The sequence below is a fragment of the Passer montanus genome, unplaced genomic scaffold, assembly GCF_014805655.1.
Source record: "Passer montanus isolate IOZ18808 unplaced genomic scaffold, ASM1480565v1 scaffold52, whole genome shotgun sequence".
NCBI classification, from domain to species: Eukaryota; Metazoa; Chordata; class Aves; order Passeriformes; family Passeridae; genus Passer; species Passer montanus.
In genome coordinates this window covers 1,584,973-1,606,985 of record NW_024370152.1, presented here as the reverse complement: position 1 = coordinate 1,606,985, position 22,013 = coordinate 1,584,973, and the positions used below count along the sequence as shown (strand labels likewise).

General features: G+C 38.9%; 1 protein-coding gene across 2 annotated transcripts in view; it reads left to right on the top strand.

The window, feature by feature from the left end:
* The window catches only part of GAK (cyclin G associated kinase), a 69,417-nt gene extending 49,084 nt beyond the window's left edge, over positions 1-20,333 (top strand). For both annotated transcript variants that reach the window (XM_039724046.1, XM_039724047.1), the window contains exons 23-28: positions 7,048-7,182; positions 7,514-7,633; positions 10,163-10,378; positions 11,800-11,948; positions 13,084-13,260; positions 14,857-20,333. In XM_039724046.1, the coding sequence (XP_039579980.1) occupies positions 7,048-7,182; positions 7,514-7,633; positions 10,163-10,378; positions 11,800-11,948; positions 13,084-13,260; positions 14,857-14,958 (899 nt within the window). In that variant the 3' untranslated portion in view covers positions 14,959-20,333. The remainder of the gene's footprint in view (positions 1-7,047; positions 7,183-7,513; positions 7,634-10,162; positions 10,379-11,799; positions 11,949-13,083; positions 13,261-14,856) is intronic.
* The last annotated feature ends 1,680 nt before the right edge of the window (positions 20,334-22,013 follow it).

The following is a 22,013-nucleotide window of genomic DNA, read 5'->3' as shown; positions in this document are numbered from 1 at the left end:
TGCTATGTTCACTATATTCAGGTTTTAAAGATTTTCTGAAAATCTTGGAAAACAAATGAGCAAGTCAAGTTGTAATATAGCCAGTTCTTAAAGTGCTGGCTGAGGCTAGCTTGCACCTTCCTGACCTGAATGTATTCTGCTAATATACTTACAAAGTACATTATGTAATACTCTAATCTTATTTGTTTCATTTCTCTGATATCTTCTTGGCGAAGCCTTTTCCTCATACATTTATTTTAAAATCTGTTAATCTTTAAACAAAAATCTTCGTGATGTGTTCAGTCTTCCCATCATTCTTTAAGGAGAAATGGGCATTTGCAAAAATGGTGGAGTGGTAGAGTACTAGTGTTTTAGCTTTTAAAAATCCAACTTTTGAAGAAAAGTGTGAGTTCTCTCCATAGGGATTTGGATTGTTACCAGTCTGTGAAGGCTCTTCTCTGCTGCTCTCTGTCCCCTCTTTATGTATAAGTGCTTCCCACAGGATACAGTCTTCTAAGAACACAGGTCTGTGTAGGGTGCAGTCCATTAGGAAGAGATTGCTGTAGGGATGTGGTTCTCCCAAGTGCTCCAGGTCCTGCCAGGAACCTGCTGCTGTGTCAGCTGCTCTCCTTGAGCTGTGGCTTCATCGAGCACATGTCCACCTGTGTAGGGTTCTCCACAGGTGGCAGTGTGAATATTTGTTCTACTGTGTCTTTTACATGTGTTGCAGAGCAGTCTCTGCTCTGTCATCTGGAGCACTTCCTCCCCTTCCTTCTCCACCTACCTTAATGTCTGCAGAGCTGTTTCTGTCATATCTGTCCCTTCTCTTACAGCTGCTATGCAGCATTTTTAGGGAAAACATGTTTTCCCAAAGGCATCTTGTTTGGGAGGCTCAGCTGTGGCTTGTGGTGAGTCTGCTGGAGCTGGCTGTGTCCAACAGAGAAGCCCAAGCCTCTTCTCATGCAGATATCTACTTACAACATGCAGTTAGCTAGGAATGGTAGTGTCATGCACCTTTTCCTGAATCCAGGGTGATTTCTTCCCAGGGCTTATTGTATGCAGCTTTGACTTGCCCCTCTTTGTTTAGCAGTTTCTCGAGTTGACTCTGTGTCTGAGTGATGCAGTCTGAATGTTAGCTACAGATGAACTCAACAGAAAAAAATACATTATTTGTCTGACTGAGAAAAGGGCTTCCTTTTTGAAATAAAAGGCTACCCAGCTGATTGCCTTCTATGTATTATTCATCGTTATATTCCAACTGTGGTTGATTCTGCTGGGAAGATTCCATTTGCTGCCTCCTTTGCAATGTTTTTGTTGTGTCCTGTAGATAGTAAGAGCCATGTGTTTCAGTTGTGTGCTTGTATAATTGCCGGCTTTATGCCGCTATTGCTGTTCCTGTGTGAAGTTAGCAAACATAAATATTTTGCTTAATAGAAGATTTGATCAATACTTGTCTGTGGAGCATTATCTCCTCCAGATTCTGCATCTGGAATGGGGCAACCTGGATGCAGACAGATTTTGGGCGTGAGATACTGGGAGGACCGCTATGGAAAGGAACTTGAGGGTCCTGGTCAATGGCAAGCTGAATGAGTGAGCAGCGCCAGCTGTCCTGGGGTGCATGAGGCACAGCATCACCATCCACGCAAGAGAGTGCTCTGCTCTGTGCTGGGGCTGCCTCACCTCAAGTGCTGGGGGCAGTTCTGGATGCCACAGTGTGAAAATAGATGTTAAGCCATTAGAGAGTGTCCAAAGAAGGGCCATGAGTGTGGTAAAGAGGGAAAGCACCCTAAAAGGGAAGCTGTAGGAGGAGCAGCTGAGATCACTTGGTCTGTTCTCCTGCAGAAGAGGAGATTGAGGGGAGACCTCACTGCAGTCATCACCTTCCTTATGAGGGGAAGAGGATGGGTCTACATTGATCTGATCTCTGTAGTGACCAGTGACAGGCCCCAAGGGAATGGCTTGTAGTTGTGTTATGCGAGGTTTAGTTGGGTATCAAGAAAAGTTTTTTTTCTCAGAGGCTAGTTGGGCACTGGAACAGTGGGAAGTGGTCACAGCACCAGCCTGACAAGAGTTCCAGAAGTGTTTGGAAGACATTCTCAGGCACAGTATGTGATTCTTGGGGCTGTCGTGTGCAGAGCCAGAACCTGGACTCCGTGATCCTTGTGGTTCCCTTGTAATTCCGCATATTGTACGATCTCAGCCAAAATCTAACTTACTGGAGGGGCAGGACCTCTCAAGAGGAGATTCTCTACCTGATGTGCTCAAAGCAGGGTCACGTAGAGTGGGTTGTTCAGGACAGTTTCCTTTCTGGATTTTAACATTTCCTGGTTTTTAACATTTGCTGTAGACTCTACAGCTGGGCAACCTGTGCCAGGTTTGGGGAGATCTTAGAGGAAAGAAAGTATTTTTTAATGGAGTTCCCTGTGTTTAAGTTTGTGCCCTATTGCCTCTTGTCCTTTCAGTGGGCAACGTGCAGAAGAGTCTGTCTCCGCCTTTTTTGTCTCTTCACATTATGTATTTTTACACATTTATAAGAATGTTCCCAGTTCTTTTCTCCAAGTTTAATAGTACCAGAACCCTCATATCAGAGAGGACACAGAAAAACCTTTTATGTATTAAATTAAAGTTGGAAAAATAAAATATGGATTTCTGTTCATTAAATGTTTATCTGCAGCCTTAAGGAGATCACCATCATTAGTCAGTTGTTAATAACATTTGAGCAAGTAGAGAAAAAAAAAAGGAATGTTTTTACATCTGACTTCAATGCTTATTGTTTTGTGCTTAGTCCTTCTGATTTTACTTGATAGCTTGCACCCTCGTAAGTGTACTAGGATACCTGCTATTTTAATGTAATTTCAGGAGCTTACTGTTAACATAGGAAAAGATACTTAAAATGTACCCATTTTCTCTTCAGCCTACTGTTTTACATTGATTTTCTAATATTTCTCTATTGCTATACAGTCTTTAAAAACAGTATGGAAGTGGAGGAACTGGAGTAACATATCATACTCCTTTATATTTATTTTTCAAATGAGAGCTTATATGTGTGTTTAGCTGAAATGATGTATGTATTTGAGCCTTTAGCATTCTGTCCAGTTACAGGTATCAATTTTATCAAGTAAGTAAGGCATATTAATAGTTATGTTGCTCTTAATGTGAATTCTTGAGTCCTGAAAGGACAGGATCACTAGTAACTGGAGAAGAAAGGTAAAATAATAACATTTGCTCAAATGACATATTCAGAACTGTGTTAAGGGAGCAGAAGTTAGTACAAACATAAGGTCATTACAGAGAGAAAAAAAAATTAAACTAAAAATAAATTAGTAGTAATGGCAGTGACCATTCAAAATAAACTGCAGTAATGAAATTTGATGACTCTACTGTTGGAGCAGTTTTGTCTAGAATCAAATTTTTGTGATGGATAAGCTTTGTTTGTTAGTACATGGTTACTAAACTGCTGTAGATACCAGGAGAAAAGATGTTTCAGTGGATATAAGTTCAAGATGTAGAACTTTAACCTTGAACTTCTCAAATGTTGGCTTAAAATTGAAAATCATAAGAGTTTTAAAATGAAAGTTAGTTCTTACACAATATCTGGTCTTTTAAGGCACACTGTCCTGCAATAGGAAAATGTTGTGCTGCTGCTGCTAAACAGCAAGGTAACTTAATTTTCTTCTGTGTTTTTTAAGTAGTAGATCATCTTTAATGCAGGTTGAATCAAGATATACTTACCTCAAAGACTGCAGGGGATTTGGAAGGTGATCAAAAGAAACCTGAATGATCAGTGTAGCTTTCTCCTGAGGAGAAGTTAGTTTCTGTGAACTTGAGTTCTCAGACAGGCTTTAGATAAGGTTAAAGCAACCTTGCATCATACTAAACCAGCCTCTTGGTTCACAGAAAATCCTGTTGTCTGTGATTAAAGGATTTCCTGTAGACACGACAAGTTAAATAAAGAAAACCTTATGTGAAGTTGTGTAGTAGTAAAATGCAGGTCTCTTATTTTGGGAAGCTGGAAAGTGTGATCTGATTACCACCAACTTATTCTTGCATGTTAGCTTGGTTTGAGCAGTGCTAGTAAAGAGCAACGTTCTTTGCCATGACCTCCAGTGGTTCATTGCTGTATGGCTAAGGATTATCAATATGCGTATTAAAAAACTTGAGACAGCCAGGTTTGCCATGATCTTAATTGCTTCCATTTTTGGAATATCGAGCTGTTTTACCATTTCTCAAATGTTGGCTTAAAATTGAAAATCATAAGAGTTTTAAAATGAAAGTTAGTTCTTACACAATATCTGGTCTTTTAAGGCACACTGTCCTGCAATAGGAAAATGTTGTGCTGCTGCTGCTAAACAGCAAGGTAACTTAATTTTCTTCTGTGTTTTTTAAGTAGTAGATCATCTTTAATGCAGGTTGAATCAAGATATACTTACCTCAAAGACTGCAGGGGATTTGGAAGGTGATCAAAAGAAACCTGAATGATCAGTGTAGCTTTCTCCTGAGGAGAAGTTAGTTTCTGTGAACTTGAGTTCTCAGACAGGCTTTAGATAAGGTTAAAGCAACCTTGCATCATACTAAACCAGCCTCTTGGTTCACAGAAAATCCTGTTGTCTGTGATTAAAGGATTTCCTGTAGACACGACAAGTTAAATAAAGAAAACCTTATGTGAAGTTGTGTAGTAGTAAAATGCAGGTCTCTTATTTTGGGAAGCTGGAAAGTGTGATCTGATTACCACCAACTTATTCTTGCATGTTAGCTTGGTTTGAGCAGTGCTAGTAAAGAGCAACGTTCTTTGCCATGACCTCCAGTGGTTCATTGCTGTATGGCTAAGGATTATCAATATGCGTATTAAAAAACTTGAGACAGCCAGGTTTGCCATGATCTTAATTGCTTCCAGGTTTGCCATGATCTTAATTGCTTCCATTTTTGGAATATCGAGCTGTTTTACCATTTCTTTAGGAATTCTGCTCCTTTATCTTAACATGTCTGTATGAACTGCAGTGTGTCAGCTATGAAAACAGGGATTCCGTATGGTTGCATCATACCTCTTCAGAATATGTAGAAGTCAAAGTATCAAAGTCAAAAAGTTGATAACACTTTTCCTTGATGTTAAAATCTGACATAATGCCCACATTGTAGAATTAAGGAGAAGATAGCATGAGAGCAAACAGTTTCAGGAGGAATGGGTTATCTGTTCAATATACTGTACATTGCATTTTTTCAGATTTTCCTGATAAGTGTAGTGGTTGTATATGAGCTTTTACTATTAATAGTGAATTTACTGCTATATGTAGCAGTAGGCTACTTCCTGCTTAGTTCAGGGTGGCGGAGGGAATGAACTTGGCTTCTCTTAAGCCAACTGTTATAAAACAGCTCATTCCCATAGTACATTCTCAATCCTTCAAATGCATGCATCTGTAATTTAATTTGTTCTTGTTTCTCTCAATTTGTTTTCACAGTAGTTAATTTCATGTGATGGTGTTAATTTTCTTATGCTTCTGTAAAAAAGACTTTTAATAGCAAAGATTATAGAACAAAATAATTTCTAGCCTAAAAAATCAATATTAATAGTAATTCAAGACCCACTTAACTTTTGGGAGTGGAATATGATACAACAAAGTTCTCAGCTGATGAATAGGTGCTGATTTATAGCCAGTGACACTGTGGTTTAGCAGATAGCTGGAGTCCTGGGTATTCAGGCCAAGATGTATTGTTTTTCCCATGGTTTCAGAGGCGGGGAGATGAAGCTTGGGTCTGGAGGAAGGGCTGGAAATGGTGGGTACTTCTTGCATTTTGTTCTGATGTTTTCCCTCACGTGCAGCTGAGAATACTGCTGAAATACAGGCTTTCAGCAGATATTTGTTGCACAGTATTTGATGTGTTCACTTTGCAGCTGTAAGATCTAATTATAAATGGTATTAGTAGATTGAGGTACTGTAGGGGTATTTAATTTGCTTCTAATTATTTCCTTAATGAAGAGAATTTGATATTAATCTTTTTAATATAAAGCTGAGATACTGAGGCAAGTGAAAGGCTGTGATGTAGTAGTTGAGACTTTGAAAGCCTCAGAATGTTACTGCTTTAGTAAGGATGGCTGGGTTAACCCTATGTCTATGAAATGGCTTAGACCACCACTAAATGTACTTTACTGAAATATCCCCTCTCCCTGTAGCACTGAGTGTTGTTATAGCATTAAAGTAGGGGTTACATTCAAAAGCTATCCTCCTTCACTGTCAGTCTCCACAAGCTCTGCTCAAGGAGAATGCTCAGAGCTAGCATGCAGTTTTTGAGTGTTCTGTACATAGCATATCTTATTCTGAGGATGGCTCACAATTTGTGTGAGTGGTAAGTGGGGAATCATTTGGAAGTGTCAGGGATGGCAGTTATAATACCTTTAGATGGGATATGACATTTTCCAGGAGTTAGTGAAGCACCCTTCCGTGCTTTTAAATACGACAATTTAATTTAGATGTCATGGTGTATAGAAAAGTGATTATTATCCATGCAGCTAGAGATTCTTAACCTTTTCCCAGAAAAAATCACTTCTATCCTGCTTGTCAGTTGTGTGCATTCATTTGTGTTTACACCTCAGAGAGTGTATTAGTTGGGCAAGAGGCCACTTTGTCACAAGCAGCCTGGGTTAGGCAAACCTGCATTTTCAAGTGACCTGGCTTCACCTGTGTAACACCCAGACTGCTGAGTGATAAAGAGCATCATTCACGGAGCACTGCTGCTTTCCACTTACCAGCTGTGTTGTCAGGAGCAGCAGCATGCCCTAGATCTGTACCTGAGATCCTTTGGGTCAGGAGACCTAAACTGTTAAATTCATAGCACTGCCTGTGCATGAAAATTCCTTATCTATGAAGTGCGTGGGATGTTTTAAAATACAAATGGAGGAATTCCAGTGGTACAACCTTTCTGAGTCCTGTTTAAGACTGCACAATTGTTACCGACAGATTTAAGCAAGCTGTGTAGCTGACAATGTGATACACATTCTGTTGGTATTGGCAAATATATATACTATTATAATGGTTTTCTTAAACATGGAAACATTTATTTTTTCTTCTGTAGGCAATTTGACACCAGAGCCACCTAAAATATCATCATCTACAAGCCACCCAGATCTCTTAAGTGGATGGGATTCTTGGGCAGATTCCTCAACAACCAGCAATGTAGCATCACCACAGCTGAAGCCTGTTTGTGAAGGTATTATGAAATTAAATTTTTCCATTAGAGGAATACTCCAGACTGGACATTTAATCACCTGAAACTGTTGAACATGTCTTCATGCATTTTTGCTTTGCTTCTTAAATGCTCCTTTTGTAAAGCACTTGTGTAGTTTTTCATATTAAAGTTCAAGATGCAGGAATTAAATTGTTTCAATTCTCTATAGTAATGGTGATTCTTGTAATGGGAGAAGATGTTGTGAAGTAGAACATTGGGAAGGTTTGCATGAGGTGCTGTGCAGATACTACTTTTATTCTTTCTCTCAATTTCCAAACAGATTAGGTATGTGATGTGTCTTCTTATTATACAGGCCAAGCTTTTACCACCGGAAGCCAGTCCAGTGTGTCTTCAGGTTCGTCTTTTAGCCAGGCAAAAGCTCAGAACTTTGATCCTTTTGCTGATCTTGCCAACCTGGGATCTGGTCTTCCAGGTAAGGTCTTACTTTTGATAGACCATATTTACAGCCTCTACTAAATGAGATTTGCTTCTCATTCCAATAAATGTTACTGAGAGCCTATAAAGAGAAGCGTTTCCTTTTAATTGTCAACATCTAGCTTGACATATTTGCTTAGACCTGGTGAGTATCAAGAAAAGATTGAATCTTCCAGATATTTTTTAAAATATCCAGAATAATATTTCAGAATATAACTACAGCTGTGATATAGGAACAGTGAAAATAATTAATGCTTGAGAATTGAGTTGAGATGGTAAGAGAAACCAGGAGTTGCTGATTCAGTAACAGAGCATGAGGTTTCCTGCCTAGCATTGATTAATACTGTTCTTGAAGTTTTAAAATGAAAGCGGGATTGAATTAGTTAATTCTTTTTAGTTCCAAAGTAACAGTTAATTCAGTACTTTCCTTTGAATTCAGCAGACTTTCATAGCTCTGCTAGTCACATCTACCATGTTAGTAAGATAAGCACAAATCAAGGGCCATACACTGCACACTGGTACCAAAAGCATTATGAGTGTCTGTCAGTTTGCAGTGAAGGGCACAAGGAGTTCTGGAAGATAAGACACATTGCAGAGTAACTCTTATTCCAGGGTGTTGTATTGGCCTAAAACTCAGGAACTTAGTCCTGTAGCACTCACAAAAGAGCTGAAGTCCTTGCGTTTCAGAGCCCACACTGCTGTAACAAATGTGACCAGCTGCCGAGGGTACATGGAATGATTCAGAGCAGCCTAGTGTTGCCGAATTGAGCAAACCTGCTTTTTCCCTTAGCTTGGAGCTGATCGAGGTTTTAACCTGTTGCCTTGGCAGTTAGCACTGTGCATTGAATTGAGTGGAATTGTAGAAACACTAGGTAGCATGCAGTGTTTGACTTCTTGATGTTGCTTGGGCATAAGTGCTGCAAAATTCTGCTGTTGAAGCAGTACCAATGAGGCTGCTTTGCAGTAAAAAATGTTCAAAGATTTTCTAGTGTAATAATTCAGGTTAACACAGGTTGCACAGATAGTGTGACAGTAAAAAAAGTCAGTTTATTCTTGACTTGAAGATATAGCCCACATTAAATCAGATGAAAGAAGTCAAACTAATTTTAGCAGGACTTGGTTCAATTCATTACTCTTTCAGTTAGCTTTCAATAGGAAAAATGATTGCATTAAGAAGTAGCCAGATGTCACTGTCCTAGTTAACGTTTTCAGGCTTGAAATGAATTTTCAAGGCATCACAAAAACTGGAATTCAGTTTTGGAATACAACTGGAGTACCACACTCTTTTGTATTTTTCATAGGAGTTTTTTGGCTTCCACATACAAGATGCTGTTCTGGAAGAAAATTTATGAGAGTGCAAACTGCTTAAATATGAATGCTATATAAACCCAAAAGAAATAGCAGCTAAAAGTAGTGAATACCAGGGTATTAGCATGCTGGTAGGATACCAATAGTGTTCTGTGCTGGTTGGTGTTATCATACTCTTCTTTAGGAATGGTCTTCTATCAGAAAGTAGGAATGTGGTGTTGAAAAGGTTTTGTGAACAGTGAGGCGTCCTACAGGAAGAATTTGTTGGCCTTGAAAACTGCAATAATGAATGTAGAATGCTTTGAAAGAATAGGTGAAAGAGATATAATTTTTCAGTGTGACTAGTAACAAATTTTTTTTTCTGTAAATTTCACAAGTTGTCAATGACTGAAAACTGAGTTGACTGCAGTTGAGTGATTTCATGAAAAAGCAGTGCATTCCTATATTTTACTGGGTGTTCTATTGCAATATTGGGTTTAATCAGGTGTGATATTTCAAGGTATAGTATAGTATCTTGTACATGGCCCTGGGGAGACATCCTCTTGTCCAAGTTAGAGATGTGATCAGCTACTTCAAAAGGAGAAAAAAAAAGGAGAAAAGCATCAGGAGAGCTGAAGTGTGAGGAGCCATTTTTGAAAGAGCGCATCAAGTTTGCATTGCTGTGTATACCAGACAGGCTTGGCCTACGCCATGAGGGTGATTACAGTATCTCCTGCAGGCTACAGTGTTTTTCTTACTCATGTGGAGTATATTCCCTGTGAATGCTGCTATAGAATAATGTTCTCATCTTCCTTAAACAGTAGTGCAAGGAATCACTAGAGACTTTGAAAAGCATTCATTTGAAAACCTTCTCAGTCTGTTACCATTTTTTGTAATTAGTTATTTATTACGCACTGCATATTAGCAGATGTGGGAGGCAGAACTACTGTCACAGCCATATTATCTCCTAGCCTGACATGTGCCTGACCCTTCAGATAAGGGTGCATGTTTTTGCTAAAACAGACATTTGAAACCTTGAGTTGTAAGAGAGGACTTTCAGTAAAGCCTCCAGCTCCTGCTATCCAAGTTACTTCTTCATGAGGCTCTTAACTTCATTTTGCTCATGCTTTCCTGTTACACTGTGAGCTATGTGGTTGTATGTCAAGGGGCAACTGTCTTACTTGTACTAAACAGGTGACAGGCATTAAACTGAACAATTAAGTTAGTATTTCTTTGTTAGGTTCATCCACTGGTGGACTCTTGGGTAGTGGATTTAGTCAGAAGACTGCTGCTCCATCTCAGAAGCTAGGAAATCAGTGGCAGAAATCCTCCAAACCACCAAGTACTTCATGGCAGTCCCAGACTAAGTCCAGCACAGCAGCTAAGCCCAACTACACAGTAAACTTCAGTGTTATTGGGGGACGAGAGGAAAGAGGAGTCAGAGCCCCAAGCTTTGGTAAGTTTTTGAATGTGTATTACTTATAATGTCTCATGTGAAGTTAGTTGTGTGTGCTGTTACCTGCAGAAGCTCTTCTACCTTCATATTTTTATTTACATTTAAGCTGTGTATAGCAGAAAACAGAAAAACACTTGGTATCCAAATCTGCTATCCTGTGTTTCCAAAGCTATCCCAGTACATAACAGATGAACTGATGATAGCACAGGTAAACGTGAGTTTGGGCATAAAGTCTTACAGCTGTAATTACTCACCCACATGGGAACTGGTTTTGTATCAGTGAGTTTAGAAAGGTAAATTTGATCCATCTGGGGAGAGATGATTGATGGTTGTTGCTTCATGTTAGTCTGTTTGTGATACAAAGATAAAGGGAATACACTGTTTTTCCTAGCTGAAGAAGAGTAGATAGTCTTGAGAAAGACTGAGGTTAAAATTACTGAAAATTCTTGTTTTTGAGAGACATGGGGACAAGACCAGGTAGAATCATACAGTCTTTTTACATGTTCCAACTGAGTAGGCAAACCTGGAGTTACAGGGTTAGGCTTGGCCTCTTTTTTATGAGCTTTCTTGAAAAATTTTATTTTCTGGTGTGTTGGTATTAGGATTATGCTTCCCTTAAACTGACATACAAATAAGTGAACAGCAGGTACTTCTTTAAGCTGGAATTATTCTGTTGGTCCATATCTGGAGAAAGGTGTCAGGATGCAGAGGCAGTGAGTGTAGGTTGCAGCACAGGAGAGTCTGTAGAACAAGGCAGAAAAATCAACTGGCATGATTAAAAGCTGAAACAGGTTGTTGTCATTTCTCTCCCTTAAAAACAGATGGACCTCAGCTGGACAAGGGCCTAACAAATGTACCTGGCTGTCCCTGCTTTGAGTGGGGATTGGACTAAATAATATCCAGAAGCCTCTTCAGAGTTCAGTTATTCTACAGTTCTCTGAAATTTGTTGGTTCTGTAATGAATATTCATGTTGGTATTTTATCCATTCTTTATTCTGGATAAGTTTCAACATGCTGAGGTGTTGACTACATGCTTTCAATGATGCTATTGAGTATATGGTTACTTGAAAAACTGCTGCATAGCTTTTGAAACTAAATTACAGTGGAAAAATGGAGCCATTTGCAAAATTGTGGCTAGATGTGTGCTCCCTCAAATCTACTCCATTTTCTTAAAAAAGAGGACATGCAAGTATTTTAGTCCCAGGTTAGCATGTTAGGTTGTCTGCCTGCTGGACTGAAAGTTTGTTAAAGATCCCTTTTATTTTTATCCTTCTTAGTTTTGTGGCTTTTGGCATCACTGAAGGATATATTTATCATGGTAGTGATAAACGCCATCTGGATGTGTCTAAGGGCAATGTATTTCCCCTGTTAATATATTCTCCAGGGAAACTTTTCACTAAATGTTTTTTCTCTTTCTATAGGTCAAAAACCAAAAGTTTCAGAAAATGACTTTGAGGATCTCTTATCTAATCAAGGATTTTCAGCGAAATCTGATAAAAAGGGACCAAAGACAATTGCTGAGATGAGAAAACAAGAGATGTCTAAAGACATGGACCCCTTGAAACTCAAGGTGTGTTTAACAGTGATTTTGACTGAAGTGAATATCTGATCTTATGCTTAGAATTGCTGATAACAGAACAGAAGGATACAATGACCAACAGAGAAAGAATTGCTGATAACAGAGCAGAAGGATACAATGACCAACAGAGAAACTAAAGGCTGATGGTTTAGAAAAGATGGATTTAGCTGACACTAAATACACTTTAAAAATGATGCATGTGAGAATAGCTGCCTTCAGGCTGATCATGTACTTTCATTTTCTGGTTAACAAGTGCTGCTGTTGTCCTAAGAAATTACTAGAAAGTGCAATTCTGGAGACAGGATATGTAACTAGTTTGGGATATGTTGCTTGCTGTTCATATTTTTTTGACCCGTTAGTCATTGATAACTTAATATATTGATAGACTTCCATACTTTTAGTCTTTATGGTGCTTCAGGAAAGTTTGTAAATTAACTTTAAAGGAGTGCTGAAATTTGTTTTCGCAAAGTCTCCTTCCTGAAGAGGGAGTGCACGAGTACCTTTTAACAGAAATCACCGCAAATAGAAATAAGTACAGATATATAGTTACCATCCTCACTGGTGTTAGTAAGGGTTCCATGAAACCACTATATCTATATGTTATGGCTTGATATATTGCTGTTGAAGTCTGAGCAACATTACTCTAATTGACTTTGGGGATCTCAAAGGGCACTTTGCATAACTTAAGCAACATCCCTCTGCATGTTGCTTAAGTTAACATGAATTATTACCAGACATTTTCATTTTTATTGTACAAAGCTTGTACAATAGAAGTTTTAAAATATATTTACTCTTTTGTACAATTCAAGTAATAATTTTTATGTGTGCCCTGACAGGGACAAGATTAATGTAATATCTAATTGTAACAGATGTTAATTACTCCTGTAATTTCTCTTGCAGTGACTGAATTTCTGCAATAAAGTAGTAACAATGAGCTATTCTCTAGTGGTAGATGCAAAGTATGACTTTTGAGTGGCTAAGGCAATTGAATTTGGGGAATGAGTGCAGTAGGACAACTGCACTTGAGTTGTCATCATATAGTCTTGCAGAGAGTGAAGATTATATCTCTAGAGGCTGAGATTGCTTAAAGTGCTGCATTCAGTTTTGTATATTCTGATTTTCCCAGATTCTTGAATGGATTGAAGGAAAGGAGAGAAATATCAGAGCATTAATATCTACTCTACATACAGTGCTTTGGGAAGGGGAAAATAAGTGGAAACCAGTCAGCATGGCAGATTTAGTAACTCCTGAACAAGTAAAGAAGTACTACAGGAAAGCAGTGCTTGTGGTTCATCCTGATAAGGTGAGTGTTTTCCTCTGATCTTCTTTATTATAGGAGGAATACAAACTGCTTTTACCATACCATACTGGTTACTGGCAAATGCCTTGCTTCTCAATCAGCATCCTAGATGTTCTTCACTGTGCTTCCATTGTCTTCTGAATGGGGTGTCCTGCTGCATTCAGATAGTACAGAATTATTCTTGCCATCCTGACACAGCACAGAATTCAACAGAGAGGGGTTAACAAATGGAAGATCCTGTGAGGGTTGTACTGACCACCAAAGTCAGTCATGCTGGGTTCTGACTGACAGATGTCAGATGGCAGATTTAATGCTGATTAGTAGAATCTGTTTCATTTCTGTGAGGTAGCACTTCAAAAAGCTAGTACTTTTAGAACTAGTATGGAGACTCCGAGGTGGTCACAGCAAAACTGGTAGGAAAAACCTGCTGAACCTCATTTACTAAACCATTTTTACTAAAAAAAGTAAACTTACTAGAATAAACAAGTTATCAGATGAAAAATATGTAATGAATATTACATTGCAGCAGACTTTTTAAAAATCCTTAATGCATCCCAATGCATCAAGGTAGCTTCTTGTTCTGAGCTCTTGCATTAGATGGAAAGAGAAGCATTGTATATACCTGGTGTGAATATTCAGGTTTGCATTCACTGGTGGTTTAGTGAGCAGTAGTCTAAATCCTATGTTGTCTTGTGTCCATAACAAACATGACATTTTTTGGTTTTTTAGTTCCTCCTCTTCTTCAGAGTTCTTGGGTATGTGACTTCTTCCACCTTTGTTGTGGTTTTTTAGGTGTTTTCTGTAAGGTCTGTAATGCATCAGTGTCAGAATACAGCTCTGTTTAAGGCATATTTGTCTTCCTTTTTCTTTTCTTCTGCCACTTACGTGTTGTGCATCAATAAAGTACTGCAGGTGGCAAAAGCTAAGCAGCAGGAGAAGGGGAAAGATCCTGGAGGGGGCTTTGGGTCTTCCTTTTTTATTGGAGAGAACCATCTTTTGGGACTGGGTGTTTATTAACCACAAGGGCTGGATTGTGTTGGCCCAGAGTCAGGGTAGCTGTGAAACAGGCAGGGAATCAGGAGTGTACTATCTTTGAGTATGGAAGCAAACACACAGGAGGTACTGTGTCAGTCATGTTGAGTCTTAGCATCATTCACAACTAGGAACAGATTTTCCTCCAGGGAATTTCATTCAAAAGAAGTTGTCTTAAAGAGGACTCAGATTTTATGCTTGTACACTAGTGCAAGATCTTTCAGGAAGCAATTCTAAAAATTACTTAATTTGATTAGTAGGTAATAGTAACTGAAACTATTTATGAAAAGAACCGCTTTGAAAAGTGTTTTTAGTTAAATTTCAATTACTTATAAATTGTACTGAAAGCTTGAAAGTAACGTAAGGAAACCAAGAATTTGGATTTGTTAAAAAATACTCATGGCAAGCTTTGGGGAAGGTTGGAAAAAGTTCTCTGTCTGTAAAATTATATTCACAGAGCAGTCTGTAGCTGTTGAATAAGACAGCAAATATAGAAGGGGTGGGATCTTTTCTAAAGACCTAATTTCTAATGTTTTTATGCTTATGGTGCATTCTATTTGTTTCCAGGCCACAGGACAACCCTACGAGCAATATGCCAAAATGATCTTCATGGAATTGAATGATGCATGGTCAGAGTTTGAAAACCAGGGATCAAAGTCCCTTTTCTGAAATTTCACCTTTCATGGAACTGCTTCCAGAAACTGGAGCTGATCATTGTTATGACTTTATTGCGCCTGAGATTTCTGAAGCGCTTTTCCACGATTTCAGCACAGTTTCTAGTTATGCACTTAAATGTGGGGATGTATTTTGTAAGATGTAGAGTACAAAGCATTATATAGATGCATTAAGAAAAACGCTGCTGAAGAAATCACAGTCTGGGAGTAAAGGTTTCTCTTTTTGTATAAGAAAAATAGAATTTGAATGAAGCAAAGTAATAAGTGATAGGCTAGTATTAGTTATAAATCATTCCAACTTAATTGATCTTTGCTGTACCTCTACCGTCCCAAATTTGTCTGTTACTTTGAGTAGTTTGGTGATTAAATTTTGATATTTGGTGCCTGTCGCCTTCTTCAAAGTGCTTTAGTTAGCAGCAGTGAATTTGCTTGGCTTATGTCAAACCTAAGGGTGTATATTTTCATCTGTATTTTATATAATCAATCTGATAATCATTCTGTAAATAATGTTTTCTGGTAATATGTGTGTTCTTTACAATAGAATAACAATTGTTTAGCCAAAAAGACAGCACACGTGGGAAAGTCAGACAGGGTTGTTCTTTTTTTTTTTTTTTTAAACATATCATGAATCTAAAAAGAAATTTTGACTCTGAGGTCTGCATGTTCCTGCTGTTTTGTTTATTTATTGGAGTAGTCTGACCTGTGCTTATTTTCCTAGTTCTTTAAATGGTGTCTCTTGCTTCTAAATTCAGTGGAATGTTCCTTTCATTGAACTTCAAATACTCTGATAGAAACAATTTTACTCTGAAACTTGAAGTGTAAGCACAAACCTTTTACTGTGCTTTGATTTGTCTGAGTATTAAATCACTCATTTTCATCTGGTAAGCATTTAAAGTGCTTTAACAAACATTTTGCTGCATGTTTGAACTTGTGTATTTTTGAGCATGGCATCAGTGCATGTGAAAACATGGTGTGTCTTGGTATACTGTTGAATTTCTGCTCACCTGTTTCCATGCACTGCTTAGTGCAAGATGAGTAGAGACACAGCTTGGTAACAAAACTTGCCATGTTTTCTCATCCCTGTTCAGAAGGCACTTTTTCACTAGTGCTGGGGTGGAGGATGCGAGCGACCAATGACTGTTATACTCTGTGTAATAACAAAATGCAATTTTCATATCAAGTTTGAAAATGTTGAAAATTAGTGCTGAGCTATTAAATCTTCAGCAGCAGTCTCCTGAGGCTGGACAGTTGGGCATTCAAGGGGATATTTTGATTACTTGCCTTTTTATACATTTTGCATGCTTAACTGAGAGGGAAGCTGTATTATTAGCAGAGGTAACTGTTCAGCTGAGCAACATCTGAACAGGAAACATGAGATTCTAATACCACCTGAAAGGTACATTGGATGAGATTTTCCACTGCTGCACCAGCCCATGAGCTGGTGGGTTAGAGACTGCTAAACACTTGCTGTGTCTAGTCTCTAGCTCTGATATAACACAGTTACTTAATAACCTCTGATCAAAGGTTTTGTTTGTGTGTATTTGCATATATATTTAGCTGCTGTGATTTTTCTTTTTTTTAAGGTGAAGCTAGGATCAGTTATATATCAGGAAGGTTATATATTATTCATAGCTGCTGTTGTATGTCAGTTACTGCTTTGAAGCAGTCTTAAATCTCAGTAGATTTCTTTATAAATGTATGTAACTTGCTGTCTGATTTAAAGTAAGAGTTAATCTTTTTTCCTTTGGATACTTCATTAATTCTTTGTGTATGTGTTCTGCAACCATGGAAATTGAAGGCTTCTGCTGGTAGGATAGATTTGTGGGAGACTTTTTTACAGTTCTAGGGCAAATGCTATGTAGGAATAGGTTTAAAAAGACAAACACAGATATATAATGACTTTGACTGTAGTGCTATATACAGTTGAGAGATAAGGCATTTCTAAGGGGGCTGCTTAGAATAAGGAGGGACTGCTTTAAAAACCCATGTTCATTCAGCATGTATAGGCAACTTCATTTTACAACATATATTTTTAATTGCTCTTTTCTTGAAATATGTGTTTAAAAAATTAAAACCTGAAATTTGGGAGGAAAATATCTTCCTCTGCTTTGTGTATTTGGTAGTGTTTTCTGGATGATGTGTCTACATTAAGCTTTTTAAAATTTCTCTACTCTTGCTTGCAAAATCTTCTTGAAACGTCAGAAAAGAACCTTTAGATGTGGTTTTAAGTTAGCAGAGAAAACATGAGTGCAAGTATTTTACCTGGAACTGAAGATCTCTTGAAATTAGCTCTCTCTGTTAAAAATTATGGAAATTCAAGTAGTTTGGCTATGGATTCTTCCAAGAGCCATTACTTAATTACTGAAACTTCAGCCAGGTTGACAGAACTGCTCAGCTTATTTTATGGCTTAGTTCTGGTTTTGTGGGGAAACTGCCTGATTTCTCTGTCCTGCTCCTTTCTAGATAATTGAATTTTGCTGCTGAGAATCTGCGAGAAGCTTGGCTTGGTAAACTGATAAATCTTAACAATGAAACTGTTTTGGGTAGGGTGTTTTGATTTTGGTTTTATTTTTTTAACTATGCCATTTCTCTGTGTTACATACAAGAATGTGCAAACATGGGGATTTCATTAAGATTCTGTAAGCAAATTGTAATTTGGAAATTAAAAAAAGTTCAAGTGGTGAATATGAACATAATAAATGGAAGTTTTGTTTTCTGTGCAACACAAAGCGGCATGAGGACCACCAAAGGTGTTTCTTAGTGTAAGGCTTACATATTAAGTACAAGAAGCTGGGAAGAGGGAAGTTAAAGTATATTTCATATAAATGTGTATTGAGTCTTAATGTTGCTTTTATAGGAGATGGTGATTTGGAAGAAAAAAATCCAGCAGTTTTATGAATTCATCTTAAAACAGTAATAAAAAATGGTAGACAATCTGGGAATGAGGGCTTTTCAACCTTTTGATTTGTACTTGGTTGTTAATTGTCTGTCTGCTGTATGAACTAGGAGTGCACTCAAATTGATAACGCACATTTTTCACTGTAGTTCTATTCTTAGTGTCCACAAACTGAAAAGCTTTTAGAGCAGGCCTCAGAAAAAAATGATTAATCAGAGACTTGGCTGGATACTCTGTTTTCTTAAAATGTTTATTTTCCATTCACGTTAGTTGTGATTGCACAGTTAAGTTTTGAAGTGTTGAAGCCACAGCCTGAAAGCTGAACTTTAGATCTGCTTCTGCTGGCTGAGAAGGTGACATCACCAGGTGTTTCCTGCAGGTTGATACTCTGCCTGCATGCAATGTGCTCCAAGGATTTGCACTTGAGGTTCTCTTATGGAGCACCTCCTTGACTCCTGCAGCAAGTCATGGTGCCTGCTGGCCCACATTGGTTGTTCTTCTGCCTGGTAACAGCACCAGACTAATGTCATATGTTGTTTGCAGACTGCCAGGGCTCACTTCACAAAATTAAGTAGGCTGAGATGGTTAGTGCAAGAAAAAAGGAAAACAGCACAAGATCGATTAAAGGAAGAGTAGAGAAAAACACCAGGGCTCTAAAGTACATCTAAAATACTGTTTTCTGATTCTCTCTTCACTGACCTATTGCTACCTACCTGCTAAAAACAGGTGTAGACTAGTAGAGAGAACCTGGTTTGCAGCCTGCTTTCCATTCCTTTTAGAACACTGCGGACTGACTGTAACAAGTTGGAGTACCAAGTCCTTAGCTTTCCCATCCCCTGCCAAAGTTTATATAAAGCAGGTTTAAAAATGTTTGGGGAGGTTTCCACTAGTTGTTTTTTTTTAAGTTAGAAATTACTTTTGTTGGACTCTCCAGTTCTAACAGCAATGTAACAAAACAGAGATCTGTGAAGAAGAATTCGTGTTAAGAGAGTGTGTGGCTGGAGTCTGCCTGATAGAAACAAGTGATGTATTTTAACCAGAAGAAATCAGTTGGTGTCTTCAACCTCAGGCATGCCTTTTTGGTGTTTCCTAGTGCTGTCAGAGTTCCTTAGGAGCAGCGAAGAGCGTTTGTGGTTAGTTAGACATAAAGCCTGGACGGAAAAGGTCCTCAGCATTGTTAGTTGGGTCAAGTTCAGCTATTTTGCTAATCAGTGATAGCTTCTTCAGCAAGTACAGAACAGAAAACCTCCAGAAGTTTTGATGAAGTACATTTCCTTGGAACAGTGGCAGAGTCCTTGGTGTTGTACTTGTGAGGGTAACCTGTGCTCATGAAAAATGCCTTGTTTACCTCCATATTCTTGGTAATTCTGAACAATTCCCCCCATTTTGTCTTGCCAAGCACAGAGCCACAGTTAGTTTGTGAAAGCTACATGCACAAGGTCAATTATTTGCACAAACTAAAGAGGAGCTTCAGCATAACAGAAATCTCATCAGGCCTTGGAGTGATGGGTTCTGTGCACCATTCCACTTCCCGAGGCCCGACTGCAGTTTTCCCAGCAGTGGCAATGTGCTTGCATACTTGCTGGCTGCTGCACTCACTGCTGCTCACAGAAGTGTTTTCAGGAGTAGCATAAATGTGAAGCCTTGTTGCTCCTTAGCTGTGTCCTTAATTGTCTAACAATTGCAATGTAATGGCTGCTTTGTAAATAAGTTCAAATTAATCTTGTATGACTCAGTTGACATTTTCTGTCAAGAACTTGCAGGTGATTGACCTGCGAAAGCTGTAAAAGGAATGTATTATTTCCCACCCTTTGAGCCTGTCCCTGGTGCAGAGCAGCTCTCGCACCCAGAAGCTCAATGACGAGGAGCTGAGCTCTGGTTCTGAACTTGATGAATCTTGCAATGCTTGCTTACTCTCTCTTTGGGTGAGCTTATTGTGGACTGCAGCTTAGACTGCATTAAGTTTCCAACATATGCCCCCAAAATACGAATTCAGTACTTTTTATGAAGGATACATGTTGTCATAGAAGCTTTTATTACCAAAAGGGGATTAAGAGGCATTGTGGGAACTCCCAAAACTCTAGTGGAATGTACTGTATATTTGATGTAGATTTCTAGAAGTGATTGTTATCTCTCATAAGGTCTTGGCTTGATCTGATACAATACCTTATTGTATTTACCTGTAGTTGTGATTGTACTTTCAATACCTGTGTTTTTTTCTGATTTGGAGTGTGTGGAAGGACAGAACAGACACTCAGTTCCTGTTTTTGCCATCTTTCAGGAAATGCAATGTACTGTGTAATTTTGCTACTAGTGAAATGAAACTTATACCTGTATGTATATAAGGTAAAATGGTCAAATTAAGCCTTGTTTAAAAGTAGATTTAATGTTTGGTACAATGTCCTCGAACGGAATATTTTGCTTTGAAATGTATTACAATTTAACCAGTGATCAATTAAAACAAGCAAAATAACTTTGTCTGTTTCCTTCTTTACCAAGAGAGAAATGGCCTGGACACCTGAAGCATTTCCACTGTGTCTTCCAGAACAGCCTGCAAATGTTAGAGAAGTGGTTCTTGTTGTGTTCAGGTTGACTGAACCTGTTAGGACCTAAGTGGCTCTTGAGAAGTGTCTCTTCTATTGGAGAGGGTCACTGCAGTGCGCCCTGGGGTTTGGCAGCTGCATTTTCTAAGTGCCTATGTTGGGTTGAGGGGGTTCTTGCACAGGATCTGCTGCAGTGCTTTTCCATTGCCCAAGGGAAGTTCTGGCTTAAGTGTGTAGCAGTGATCAAAGGGAAGAGAACAGGAGCAGATGGACACGACTGAGACAGGAGAGAGGAATATAAGCAGCCTGTAAGGATGGTAGGGGGACACATTTGGCAATGAAGAGCTGCAGATGGCAGGAATCTGAGGGAATGTGGGATGGCAAATGGTGAGCTTCTGCTGGGAGCGTACTGACATGGTGCCCAGAAGCATCTTGATTCCACACTCTAACAAGAATGAGCAAGCAGGATCTTTCACAGGGGGAACAAGCCACTTGGTGACATTGAGAAAGTTTCTTTAAAAGTTAAAAGCACAAGACTATGGGATTACCACTGGGGCTTCCCAAGGAGAAGGGTAAAAACTGGCAGGAAATAAGAAAATGGACAGGCATGACCAAATTATCCAGTACCAATGGCCTCTTAGGCAGAAGCCATTGCTGCTGGATGATGTTTTTCATATTCTGCTTACTACTTTGAATAATGTGATGGGTTTACAAGAATTTATGATAGATTACTCAGTGCCAAAATGCTAAAAGACCTCTCTCCTTGTATCAGGTACAAAACCTGATGCTACCACTTTTGCTGCTAATCAGTTCATTCCTAACATGCAAACATGTTGAAAAATGTATAGATACCTACTTCTGGTTCTTCACCTCTGCAGCAAAGGAGGGTAACGTTAGTCAAGTGCATATATCTTTGCTGTATGCAAGGCTTCTGGCTACTCTGATGTGAGTTTAGAAAGACTTGAGTTGGGAGAACAACAGCAAATAGAAATCCTGAAGAGTTGACTTACCAAGCATCAGTAATTACACCAGGTAAGCAGAATGCATTGCAAAGAAAAAGCATGGCCATAAATTCAATATCAAACAAAGCACACAAAACAGACTGAATGGGGATTAAAAGAAGGCAGCAGAAACACTCCATGTACTGTAGTGTGCAGAGCAGCCTGTAGCAATCAAAGCCTTCCAAGTCTGCAGTTGTAGGCACCTGACCTGGTTACTGCAATGTTGAAGATGATCCTGCCTCAGCACTGCCTCCTTTCTAGGAACAAATTTACAAGGAAATCCTCATCTCCTTTAATCTGTAAAGCTGCTGGCTGTTCTCCTGGAGTGGCTTCAGCTCCTAGTCAAAGCTCTGGACACACAGGAAATAATGGCTGTGAAGTTTTCTGGTGTATAATGGTGCTGGCAGACCCAGCCATTATTAACTGGTGAACTGCAATGCTGGTCTCCTTGTGCATGGCTCTGCTCTGCAGGACAGCACAACTACTCTGCAGGAGATGGGATTGTCACTGTGCTGCAGCCCTGACCACATGCAATGTGTCCAACACACTTCTAATATGCCAGAGGAAATGTGAAGAAACAGCTCATCCAGCTTGCTCAGGACGCTGATGT